At 43.5% G+C, this 13275-nt stretch overlaps 1 protein-coding gene across 2 annotated transcripts in view; it reads left to right on the top strand.

The window, feature by feature from the left end:
* Positions 1-13275, top strand: part of TRMT10A (tRNA methyltransferase 10A) — a 457277-nt gene that overhangs the window by 326060 nt on the left and 117942 nt on the right. For both annotated transcript variants that reach the window (XM_044061318.1, XM_044061319.1), the window contains exon 7: positions 8750-8855. In XM_044061318.1, coding sequence (XP_043917253.1) covers positions 8750-8855 — 106 coding nt within the window. The remainder of the gene's footprint in view (positions 1-8749; positions 8856-13275) is intronic.

Here is a 13275-nt window from a genome sequence, read left to right as displayed (position 1 = left end):
CAGTCTAAAGGAGAGGACACAACTCTGCCCTCCCTGCCTCTAATCCTGGATTACTTAGCAGATCTACTCCACAGAGGCCTGTCCTTCTCCTCCATTAAGATCCATGCCTCTGTCATTTTGCCTCATTGCAACACTGAGCCACCTCTTTTCTCTCACTCTCTTATCAAACAATTCCTGAGAGGGGCAGACAACTTACGGCCGCCAAGGAGAGCACCCACTCCTGCTTGGTACCTGAACTTTGTACTGGAAAAGCTCATGCTACCCCCCTTTGAGCCTGCAGCTTCAGCAGAGTTAAAATTCCTCTCTTGGAAAACAGCCTTGCTTCTGGCCATCACTTCAGCTAGAAGAGTGTCTGAGCTACAAGCACTTATGGCTGTGGAACCCTTCTTTATTTTCCATGCTGACAAGGTTTCCCTCAGGACTAACTCTTCCATCTGATGTTAATCTTCTTCCCATTCATCACTGATGTGTTCGGTTCCGAGCCCTCGGAATCGAGTCGGCCTAATACCAAGCTCGCGTACACCAAAAACTCTCAAGCTAAGCTGCTACCCACAATGCCCTTCTCCCAGTTACCTTAGATCTCATTTGCCATGCAGCCATATAGCAGCATTTCACCAAGCTCTCCAGCTGTCATATTTTTACAAATCTTTCATATTTTTGCAAATCTTTTGTGTTTTTGAACCTTTTTCTGATTTAAACAAATTTTTTGTACCCTATCTCTCTATCTAGCTACCCTTCGGGTATTTCTTTTACCATTGTTGGTAACGCCCTCTCCTACCTTTGTAGAATCATTTGATACCATTGTTGGATATCTTCCCTTTCTAATTCTTTCTATACTTTCTAGCAGTAATTTCTTTGTTCTTTCTTTTGGTGTGTTGGATATGTCTAAGTAAAAAGGAACTTTGGGGTTCAAACATTGCACTTCCTGCAATGGCAAACTCCCCAACAGTGACTTACACGATGATTGTGTCTATTGCCTAGGGGGTTTTCACCTCTGTGAAACCTCCTTGTCAGATTTGCCTTGAGTTTTAGTCAGCAGATGCTGAATGAGAGGAAAAACAAACTCATCTTAAAAGGCCTGTTATCCACGCCTTTCTCAGACGCCCTTTCTGTCTCGGAGGTCTCAACCCATTCAGTGAAGGACAAAAAACATCCAAATTCCAATCCCTCTTCACTGGCTGGTGATAAGGGCAAGTCCCACAAACACAAAGCCCACAAGTCTTCTACTAAACATAAGATTGCTTCCTCAGCTCTGAATATTCCTGTTGCTTCTGTTCCGAGCTCAGCTCCAGTTGCTTCTGTGGACATTTCGATAACTTCGGCACCAACATCTATGACTCCAGTCTTGACTACAGTAACGACTACTGCTCCAATCTTATTGTCTTCGTTAGTCTCTGCACCGACTTCACCTCTCACCGCACCGAAGTTGAAGTTTTTTCAGCACCGTTAGTCCCACTATTTCCTGTTTCCAAATTAGAGTCTTTGGTGCCGTCTATTCAAACACCACGGATCCAGTATTCCCCCCTCATTGGACCCGTTCTTAGGCCAGGCTTATAGCCCTTTTCTGGACTGGCCTGACTCCCCTTCCGGAGTGTCTGTAAGGTCCACCAGGTGTCTGTCTGAATTTGATGTGGTGCACCTGCTGGACCAGCTGTTGAAAGCCAGAGGGATAACAAACATTCCTAAGACTCATCCCACTTCGGGGTTTGGGTCTACTGCTCCCAGGACTCCCACTTATTCTCCTCCCTCGGATCCATCGGTTCCAAGACCCATAGCTCCACCATCCTTGGTGGGCACCCTTTCCTCTGCACGACAGTGACCCTCTCTGAGGCTCCGAGGCCTTCCGTTTGGTTTCTGGTTCCTTTGGAACCATCCCTTCCATAGTCACATGGTTGGGGGGGTTGGAACCCTCGGTTCTCAGCACAGTTCCAAGTTTATCAGTTCCGTCATCGGATCTGTCGGCAATGCCCATCCCGATCTTGCTCGAGGCTCCATCCCCGGGGGCGGCCTGATGGAGTGGGGTGTGACCCCGGTTCTGAGATTCTTACTCGGTTCTGGGCTCCCATTCCTCTTTGGGCGGGCCTGCTTTCCGGGTGATGGAGAGGGTGCTTGCTTCTGGAAGCACTCCTCTTACGTCGGATCTTCCCTCTGCTCACTGTGAGCTACAGCTACCATGGGCCACTTCCCCAGGACATCAAGAACACAAGCCACAGGAAACCCCAGTTCAGGGTAATTTTACTTCAGTGTCTTCTGCAGACATTCCCACTGAAGAACCCTCTCGGAAGAAGACATGTAAGAGGAAACACCTTGACTCTCTGGAGGAGTCTCTCACAGAGGATACGGACTACAATGATGGGGGAAGGGTCCCCAAGGTCACCCCCTGACGACATCCTGGAAATATTAAAACAGTGAGGTGGCTGGAAGCCCTGCAATCCTTCCTCGGAGGAGTCTGTCTTCCTGCAGGCTTTCCGCTCTCTGCCTTCTACTTCTTGGGTGACCCCACCTGCCAACGAGTTAGTCCAGCTCGTCGTGCAGCATGCGTGGAAGAACCCTGATTCTCTTGAAACCATTCCCTGGAGACCAGACAAGATTTTTTCCCCTCCAGAGGAACATCCACACTGGTCTAGAGGCTTGCCAGTATATGCTATGATGGCGGCGGCAGCCACGAAAAAGGACCTTGTGGTGGAAAGTCCTACTGTTGACCCGCCCAACAGAGAGTCCTGGGCTGTGGACAGACTAGGGAAGAGAGTTTTTGCTTCAGCGACCTTTGCAGTCAGGTCTCTGAATTACTTGGTACATTTTACGAGGCTCCAAAGGGATTTGATGTCCGAACTTTTTGGAGCTCTGCACGGCTCAAGTTTCTGACTGGGCACGTGACAAGGTTGCTTCTCAACTTGCCACCCTTGAGTCTATCTCCAGCTCGGCCATGAGGTTGCTCTCCCATGCAACCGAAGGGGTGGCTAGAGCTGCGGGTGCAGGCATAGTCATGAGACGTCATGCCTGGATGCACATCTGTGACCTCATGGACTCCTTCAAGTCCTCCTTTTTGAACGCTCCCATTGAGCCATCCGCTTTGTTTGGTTCTAAAGTGAAGGACACACTGGCCAGATACGAACAGCATGGAAAGACCTTGTCTGCCATTGGCCTATGTTTTTCCAAGCCTCAAAGTTCTTTTTCCATGAGCCAGAGGAGTGGGAAAATATGGCACAAAAAAATCTCAAGGTCCTTTTCGTAATGCACATGGTAAAGATTCCCCCAGAGGCAGAGGGGGGTTCCAGTGGTGGAAGATGCCCCTTTAGGGGCTGATGGGGTCCCCGGAATCAATACTCCAGGGATTCTTTCTTCGGGCAGTCTTATCAACACTCCTGAAGCATTGCCTGATTGCTTTCCTCTGGAAGCACTCGGGGCTTGTTTTTCTCTGCACCAAACTGCCTGGCACTCTATTACAAATGATCAGTGGGTGCAGAGAATAATCTCCAGAGGCTATTACATCCCTCTAATATCTGGCCCAAAATCTGCAAAGTACCTTCCCGATGTTCCACCCAGTCAAAGGGAAGAATCAGCTTCAGAGATAAGAAAGCTGTGTCAAAAAAGAGTCATCCAACCAGTCCCCCCAGGCCAATGCAGATCCGGTTTTACAAAAGATTCTTTTTGGTGCCAAAAAAGACCAGGGATTGGAGACCCATTTTGGATCTCTGCCATCTAAAACAAGTCAGTGGTTCAAACCAAATTCCACATGGTCACTATACAATCCATTCTCCCCTTTCTTACGGGAGGATGTTTGGATGTGCTTGATAGACCCCTGGGATGTGTATTACTACATCAAAATGGAAAAACGCTCCAGGAGTCTCCTTCGCTTCCAGCTAGGAGCCAATCATTACCAGTTCAGAGCCCTGCCATGCGGTCTCTCAATGGCCCCCAGAGTGTTCACGAAATAACTAGCAGTGGTAACAGCTCATCTGAGACTTCCGGGATTCCAGGTGTTTCCATATTTAGATGATTGGCTCCTCTCCAACGCCCACCAAGCACCTCCTGACTATAGCCCTCTGCTACACTCTTTCACTGGCAGAGTTTCTAGGCATCACAGTCCATTGGGAAAAATCCAATCTTCAACCTACCCATTGATTGGAATTTATAGGGGCAGTTTTCAATACTCGAACAATCCTGGTCTCTCGTCCGGCTCACAGGCTCCAGAGGTTAACATTACAAGTGCAAGTGATACTCTGTCAAAGAAAGGTGTCAGCAAAAGAAGTTCTTCAGGCTCTGGGGTCTACGGCTGCAGCCATTCCAATTGTTCCCCTGGCAAGATTACATATGAGACTGTTAAAATAGCTCTTTTTGTCCCAATGGTTGGCAAATCTTCACCCCCTAAACTCACAGATCCTAATCACCAAATCTTGCAAGCAAGATCTTCTTTGGTGGATGAGGACAGATGAAGATCTTTGGTGTCGCCCCTTCCAAATCCCTCAACCCAACCCCACGGTGACCACGGACACTTCCCTGATAGGGTGGGGAGACCACTTTCAGGGAAAGACAGTCCAAGGCATGTGGTCCAGCTTAGAGGCCAACTTGCATATCAATATTCTGGAGATGAGAGCAGTGATGTTGACGTTGCAGGCACTACATCCGCTCCTTCCATCAGGAACGATTGTGATCCAATCAGACAATATGTCAGTAGTCTGGTACATAAACAAACAAGGAGAGACCAAATCCTACCTCCTGTGTCAAGAGGCCATGAGAATTTGGCACTGGGCGATAGCTTCCAACCGCTTTCTTATAGCAACGCATATCCCGGGGAGCTCCAACGTGATTGCGGACAGGCTGAGCAGATGCATCCTCCTTCCACACGAGTGGTCTGTCAGTCCGAATGAGACGGCAGAATTTTTCTGCCGTTGGGGCCAGCCTTGCTGCGATCTTTTTCCCATTCAAACAACAAATGCAACAGCTTCTTTGCCCTTTTTCCCCCAGAAGGGAAGTCACTGAGAGATGTTTTGACTCACGATGTTCTTCATCTCACATTGCTGCAGTCCTTACATATCGGTAGTCCGCTGTCCTCGGTCTGCCCGAATACGCAGTTATTAGATCGATAGTCAAGGCGCTTAAACTGACATCAGGACGCCAGGGTACAAAAGCGCATGACGTCATTCATTTCAGTTTTTTCCATGGTCCGATGCAGAAGCAGCGCACATGCTTAAATGGCAGAAGATTTGATTACTCTGATTTAGGGTTCGTGAGTGTAAGAATTACAAGATTTGGTGCATGTCTCTGAACAAGTGGGTAAGCATTCATTACAGTGTGTGATGCGCTGAAGGATCAGACTTTATCTGACCATGTTAAGACAGGATTTTGGATGCTCTTTGCAGTCTGATGTGTGTTGTTTTTCAATTTTGTGGAGTCAGTCTTGAAGAAAATGGAAGACAAGGCGAAGTCTATGCAGGCTGTTAAAGATTTTTTTGCAAATGGCCTCTGTTTAGTAGTTGGTTTATCTATCCTCAACACATATCTGGACATTCCAAGTTCAAAAATGTTGTGTACATAAACACACTTTTTCTGCTGGGCAAAGATCACTGACTGGTGACTCTGGATCTCAAGGAGGCTTACCTCATGTTCCTATCAGAGGAATACAGATCTATCCTTATTTGAACGATTGACTTTTCCTCTATGCTTATCCTCCAATTCCCTTGAATACCCTTTTTTTTAAAGAAAGCAATTCAGTTGAGATGCAAGGTGATCCTCATTGCCCCTTTCTGGCCTCAACAAGTGTGGTTCCCTTTCCTCCGGCCTCACCTATTACAGCCTCCATGGATCCTGGACACTCGTCAGGACCTAATCTCTCGCTCCCAAAGGTTGGCTCCCCCAAATCTGTCCACTCTCAAGCTGACAGCTTGATTTCTCCACTTCCGTTAGTCGCCAGGCAGGAAACCCTTTCCTCACCTGTTCATATTATCCTGGCCACCCATAAACCATCCACCAGGAAACTCTACAGAGATAAGTGGAAAAGGTTCACTCTCTGGTCTAAAGAACAGATGCTAGACCCCCTTCTCAGCTCCTGCATCTATTATACTTCAATACCTTTCTGAGTTGTTTGACAATGGAGTATCAGCTTCTACTATTAGAGTCCACTTGGCAGTTATTTCCAATTTTCATAACGGTTTAGAAGGCGTTCCTCATCTCTACCCGAATTGGCAAGACCTTTCTCAAAGGAGTTTTCCATAGCAGACCCCCTATCAGGCAGCCTGTAGAGACATGGAATCTCTCTCTCTGGTATTACAGTCTCTCTCTTTACCCCCTTTTGAGCCTGCTGCAAAATGTGACCTTAAATTTCTATCATGGAAATCTCTCTTTTTGGTGGCAGTCACATCAGCTAGATGGATATCGGAGTTACAAGCCGTATTTAATTTTTCATAAAGATAGAGTATCTCTTCGTACTAATCCAAATTTTCTCCCCAAAGTGATTTCTGATTTCTCTGTCAACCAGTCCATTGAGCTTCCAGTGTTTTTCCCAAATTATTCCAATAAAGGAGAATACTGTCTACACTCATTGGATGTACATAGACAATTACGTTTTTACATGGATAGGACTAAATCTTTCCGCAAGTCAGACCAACTTTCATCTCCTTCTCTGGACCTAAAACGGGATGTGCCATATCAAAAGTCACTTTATCAAAATGGCTCAGAGATTGTATTACCTTTTCATATTCACAAGCAAATGAACCTAAACCTGTAAATATCAAAGCACATTCAACGAAAGCCATAGCAACATCTGTTGCTTTCCATTCCAGAGCTTTTATGGATGACATTTGTGCAGCAGCCATTTGGGCTAAACCCCATACTTTCATCAAACATTACAAATTGGACATAGTCTGCAGGGGAAGAGCGGCCTTTGGCTCAGTGGTACTCAGGAATGTTCTTCCATAAGGGCCACCCAGATTTTCAAGTAGCTTGGGATTCTGTCCCACCAGTGATGAATGGGAAGAAAATTAACATCAGATAAAGAAGTTATGTCTTACAGTAACGTTCCATCTGTGTTGTTGATCTTCTAACATTCATTACATCCCATCCTCCGTCCCTCATCAAAGGCTCCTGGTGGATCTTATGGGTCCTTGTGGTGTTTCAGGGTTTCTGCACATAAATGGCCTCTGCTTTTACTTCTATATGTTGCATGCAAACTAGATCTGAGGTAGCAGCTTAGCTCGAGAGTTTTTGGTGTACGCGAGCTTGGTGTTAGGCCGACTGTTCCGAGGGCACAGAACCAAACCCATCAGTGATGAATGGAAGAAGATCAACAACACTGATGGACCGTTATGGTAAGACATAACTTCTTTTTTATGCCTAAAGTGGTGTCCAGTGTGGCTCTCAACCAATCTATCCATTTGCCAACTTTCTTCCCTAATCCTCAAAATAAAGGGGAAAGGATCCTGCACTCCTTGGACGTGCACAGACAGCTCAGATTCTACCTTGATAGGACTAAGCCCTTCAGGAATTCTGACCAGTTACTAGTCAGCTTTGCACCAGGGGCAGAGGGCAAGGCCATTTCAAAATGAACAATTTCCAAATGGATAGCACACTGCATCCATTTCTGCTACAAGCACCATGGGAAACCAACCCCTCAGGGGGTCAGAACACATTCCACTGGGGCAACTTCTACCTCTACAGCATTCTTCAGGGGAGTCCCTACCAGGGACATTCTGGAAGTTGCTACCTAGAGTTCTGTACACACCTTCACCAAACATTACCACCTGCCTATCTTTTCCAAATCCAGGGAGGGTTTTGCAACAGCAGTCCTGCAGAGCATAGTAGCCATCCCCAGCTCTTCTTGACTACCTCCACCCTTCATCAGCTTTGGGAATCAACCCAAGTGTGATGACTGCATCAGTGAAACATGAAGAACATCGTACAGTTGTGTACACTTACCATAAATGTAGATGTTCAAGTATATTCACTGTTGCAGTCCTGGTTTCCCTCCCTCCAGCCCCCTTGTCCCTCTCTATCTCTCTCACCTCTCTATGTTTATTACTCACCCCTTTCAGGAGTATTGGTATTTACTTTTTACTGGTGTTTATTTTCCCCACCATAACTTAGCTCCCTATTTGGGGGGCTCCTGACATTTGGGGCAAGAAAAACTGATGTAATGGAGTCGGCTGCCTGTTTTTATACACCTGATGACCTGATGTCAGTCCTGGAGCGATAGCAACTGACGCATATATACTAAGTCTCTGGTATTCGGGCCGACTGAGGGCTACCTGCAGGCAGATAACTCAAGTGTTGATGACTGCAACAGTGAATACACTCGAACATCTACATTTATGGTAAGTGTATACAACTGTACATTTTACGTCTACAGTATATAGTTGCCTGTTTTGTTTTGTTCTGTTGTCACTTCTGTGTTTTTGTAATTATTTTGTCCTTTTATGCTTTTTTCATTGAGATATGTATATAATTTATTCCAATTGTCAAATTAGTTGCCTGTTTATGTATTTATATACATATGTGGCTGAGTATAGTATGCATTTTCCTCCTTCAGCCATGTGTGTCACTAATGATGTATTTGTTAAATGGCTAGACATTGTACTGAATGAGGAGCTGTAACTAGTGCTAAGGTTGCACTGGAACTAGTAATTCCAGATACCTGCATATTAACTTTTATAACTTTTACTATATAAGCTAATATCAGCATACTGTAATGATTATAGGTTTCCTGTTTGGTATCCCAAGTACTCGGATAAATTTTCTTTTTTTTCTGCTGCAGGGAGTCACATACAGGTTAGCTGTAGAAAAAGACATCAACCATGCCCAGTTACCCCTTGGAAATTTTATAAAAATGAATAGTCGAAAAATACTAGCAGTAAATCATGGTAAGTAATTCCAAAACCATTTTTTGTTCTGTTTTATGGAATGTATTTTTAATCTATATATTGGTTGTACAAAGAAAGTTGTGTTGAAGCTCCATTTATACAAATGAATGGGCCCTGAAAAGCTCCCTTCACTGCTGAACATGTTGCTTCATGCTGACAGTGCTGCTGCTTTCACTGCCGAACTCCAAAACAGTGTTTGTACTCTTATAAAATGATGGCAAAGTATTTTATCAGCTGCAGGGATTTAGTTTTTTTTGTCCCAATAAACATCTTTATTAAATTATCACATATGACATAGACAATCTTACATTTATATAAATGAAAAACAAAGAAAATGACACCACTTTAGTTGTAAACATTATACATCGCAGACACCATTGAAACAACTGTAGTTGCAAACATTATACATCACGTACAATCCAGCCAGTCATTGTCAGTTAGGTAGTATATGGCTCATTCAAATCCTGCCTCTTAAACCTCATTCCTTCTCTACGTATATTGTTCCCACAATTCTCATTTTTTTCTATGTAGTTTTGCTCCTTCCCTTTTCTAAAGATCCTAATTTCAGTTGTTTTACCTCTGTTACTATATTCACTACTTCTAGTAAAGTTGATGTAGACTTTGATCTCCATTTTCTAGTAGCTGATTTTTTTGGCAGCCACCATAATTGGATTCAGCAGGGCCTTACTATGTCTAGGTAATTCCAATTCTGTATCATAGATCAAAAAAAAAAATTCCCCATTTAATCCAATCTGCTCACCCAGCATCTCTGACAGAGTAATCTGCAGGGAATCCCTAAAGTCTGCCAGCTCATCACACCTCAAAACGTATGCTCCCAGACAACTCTTTCTTGCCCATCACACTTCCAACATTTGCTAACCACCTGAGGAAAAACTCTTTGAAGTCTACTTGGGGTATAAAAATACCTTTGTAAACACTTCCTGGCAAAAATCCTAAATCTTCTAGACTTTGTTGCGTATTTGGGAGATATACATATATTTCCTCATTGTCTGTTTGTGAATTGCTTATCCAATCTCTCTTCCCAATCCTTTCTAATCTCCTCTAACTGAGTCTTATAAATATCATGCAATATTTTATATGTTTTACTAATTATTCCTTTTTTTCACACCAGCTTCTGTTCTAGATTCTATTAAAAACTCTACTGGTGCTGGTCTTTCATTTAGGACCCCCTATTTCTGTCTTTCTGCCTATACTCTGATATCAATCCTTGATAGGGAAGGCAATCTCTAACCTGCAGTCCAGATAAATTCTTGGCCTCTTATCCTTCTATTATCTTTCCCTTTGTAATTATTTGCTCCCAATACCTTGTTTCCTTTGCCAGTTTTCTCCAATAAATTCCAGCCTCCTCTTGCCTATTCTCTCTATCCCTAAAGACAGTCATCCCTGTTGGCAGAATCTCTTTTCTCCATTCTTGTGCTGGTTTAGTTCTTAGAATACTCCCTGCAGGAATTTAGTTTTATATATATATATATATATATATATATATATATATATATATATATATATATATATTTGTACAGAAATGTTAACTGGTTTTACTATGTAATCATTTTTGATGTTTTTCCATTTGACACAAGCAACCTCACTGTGCTATCACAACATTCTTTAGAAATAACTTTAACTTGGAACTTACCGTTTGATTGACAGTATGCAAAAGGACAATAACACAATCATTCTCTAGGATGCATTTCACTGGAGATAGTAATCATTTATTTAGTATGAAGAGGTTGATCCTTGTCAGTAATAGGACTAATGCCATTAGGTAACAGAGCATCTGAAATTGTTCTAGACTGCTAGTCCCTCTCCTTTTACACAAAATGCTGTCTTCTTCAAATCTGTTTTTCTGCATGTAGAAGCTTGATGCATCAGAGAAATACTTTCAAACACATCCATTATTTCTACAAGAAAAAGTATGCAGTTTGTCTCTAAATGTAGGCAATTATTAATTCTCTTCATCTGTCAGTCATTTTGATCAACTGTTTGTTAGATCATTCTGTTTTTATCGTTCTTCTGAATAATTTTACAATTCTGAACTCCATAGGCCTTACTTTCTTTCACACCTCATCCTTCCATTTAGTCAAAAATTATTGCTGTACTTTGCATATTTTTACTCTCTATTGAAGGTTTTTTCAGTTGGTGTCAATTTTCTTTGCTTCTTTACTGTTTTCAATAGTTTGTTAAAAGCAGAGTTGAGCTTTAAAAATGTTAATGCAAACATAAAATTGTGCCCCAAGACAAGCATTCTGTATGCTTAACATTCTGCATGTGTTTACTGCTTAGGTGGATTGCATTTTATTCTGCTGCTTGTGGTATTTGTATATTATTTGCTCCCACAGTCAATAGAAAATGAAGGTCAAGTTGTTTAGAATGGAGTCCTGAGTCTGCTGTTGATGGAACTTTGTCCTCAAGCACAACTTCAGCATTACCCTCCCCCAACATAAAGGACTGAGCCTGTACATACCACGTATCCTGCAGTAGTAAAGACTTTTGTATACTGGCTGACGTTGGGAGACCTCCTGGCGGAGGATATCCCCCAAGTGAAGTATACTGCAGCAGTGAAGAGAAGGACATCTAGGGTTATGGTAAAATTTTACACAACTTTCCTTTCTTTGCAGATTGTCTGAAAAAAAAAGCTACAGCACTATATAGTCCTGCTGTTCATCCCTTGTTTAAGGAGGCAAGGGCTGTGGACAGGTATGTTTGTGTCCTTTGTGCTTTTGCAGAGGGCTTTTAGCCGTCATTCTCACAGGTTAAGTTCCCATTGAGAGTTGATCAATAAAAAAGTCAGGCACTAAATGAGCTGATGGATGGACAGTTTAAGTTCAAAATCCAGTCGCAGATGGCATTTACATCCTCTGCTACTAATCTTGCCATGCAAATTTCTCATAGCTCAATAGATGGACCAGCTAGAGCAACTGGAGGTGGAATAACTGAGTTCTCCCCTCCCCACCCCTATCCCTCTTGCAGTTTTAGCTTTTTAAACTCTTCTTTCCTTCTTATTGTTAGTTAGGTAGTTAAGTTAAAGAATGGGCACACTTCTTGCGCTCTGTTGCTAGGGCGCAGTGCTGCTCCTAAACTGGCCAAATCGCTCTCCCCCTCGGCCGAACTGAGGAGACTGCCTCCCCCGCCGGGCTCCACCAGTACCCCTTCGCGACCCAACGACCCAAGAGGTAGATCTTCCCACTCTTCTTGGTCCTTCTAGGCTCTTGACCACGTGCGAGGAAGAGAGTGGGGTTGTGGTTGTTGAAGTCACAGCCAAAATGTTGTCCAGTTGTTGGGGTTTGATTTGTGGAACCGCGCCGATAATATGATTTCTCCTCGTTCCCGTGCTGCCGGCGATCCCCCCCCCTGGTGCTGAAGCCGATGAGTGCAGTAGAGCCAAGAGGTACAGCGCGGCCTTAGGGGACACGCATGGATGATGCGTGTAAATTCTTGGAACCCTTTAGCCATTAAGAGTTGTCTGTCGAACCGAAGGTCATTCTTACTAGGGCCTGGCCACCTCTGTATTCACATTCACACTTGACTGTACCTCATAAATTTTGCCATCAGGCCCAAGATCCAAGTCCCTGTGGATCACCACTTTGTTGCATCTGTTCTCTTCAGCCCATTGGTTAAATCTCACCAGTAGAATGGGGGGGGGGGTTAAGACCCTTTCTGCTATTTGTGTTAAGTTCCATACTGTGCAATGTCTAGGATGCAGCAGAGCCCACTTCAGCTGTGATTTTGATGTTTCCAACAGCAACAGAAGGAACCAGTATGGTAGTGGTAACATTAAGAATGGTCCCCAGCTTAGAAGCAGAAACAGTATGCTACAGCAGGGGTATCATGGTCCATCCTTGGGGATTTAACCTAATCTCTCCTCATCTTTTCACATTTTGCAGACAATTAGGGGTCATCTGCCTTTCCACTTGTTGATGTTGCTAGCCATCACACCGTACAAATGTATAAGGATAGTGACATCCATAGACTGCTATACCATTTCACACCCCTCCCCATCTCAACTTTGTCCCCTTGCCAGACAGCATACACCATTAGAAGGGTTTCACACAACGTAACACAGGCTGAAATCCACTGATCCAAACATGAAAATGTATTTAAAACATGAAACAAAGTAAGCGCTTTCATCTGGTATATATAACCAGACTTCTTCAGACAACTAAAAACTGCATGCAAAGCAATTTATATACATCAGATTCACAATTGGTCACACCCCATTTAAACTTAATAAGCTCAAAGAAAGGAAAAACTTTTTGTGCTAACCAGAATGCATGATGCAGCTAAAAAAGCATCTCATGTAAATCACTTTGTAGAATAAAAAAAATACATATGTATATGTTCTAAAATATGCATATACATTTTCTGTGGAAGTCTGGTTATATATACCAGATGAAATCGCTTA

This window comes from Protopterus annectens, chromosome 2.part0 (genome assembly GCF_019279795.1).
Source record: "Protopterus annectens isolate FY-2018-M chromosome 2.part0, PAN1.0, whole genome shotgun sequence".
NCBI lineage: Eukaryota > Metazoa > Chordata > Ceratodontiformes > Protopteridae > Protopterus > Protopterus annectens.
This window is presented reverse-complemented; position numbering and strand designations above follow the sequence as displayed.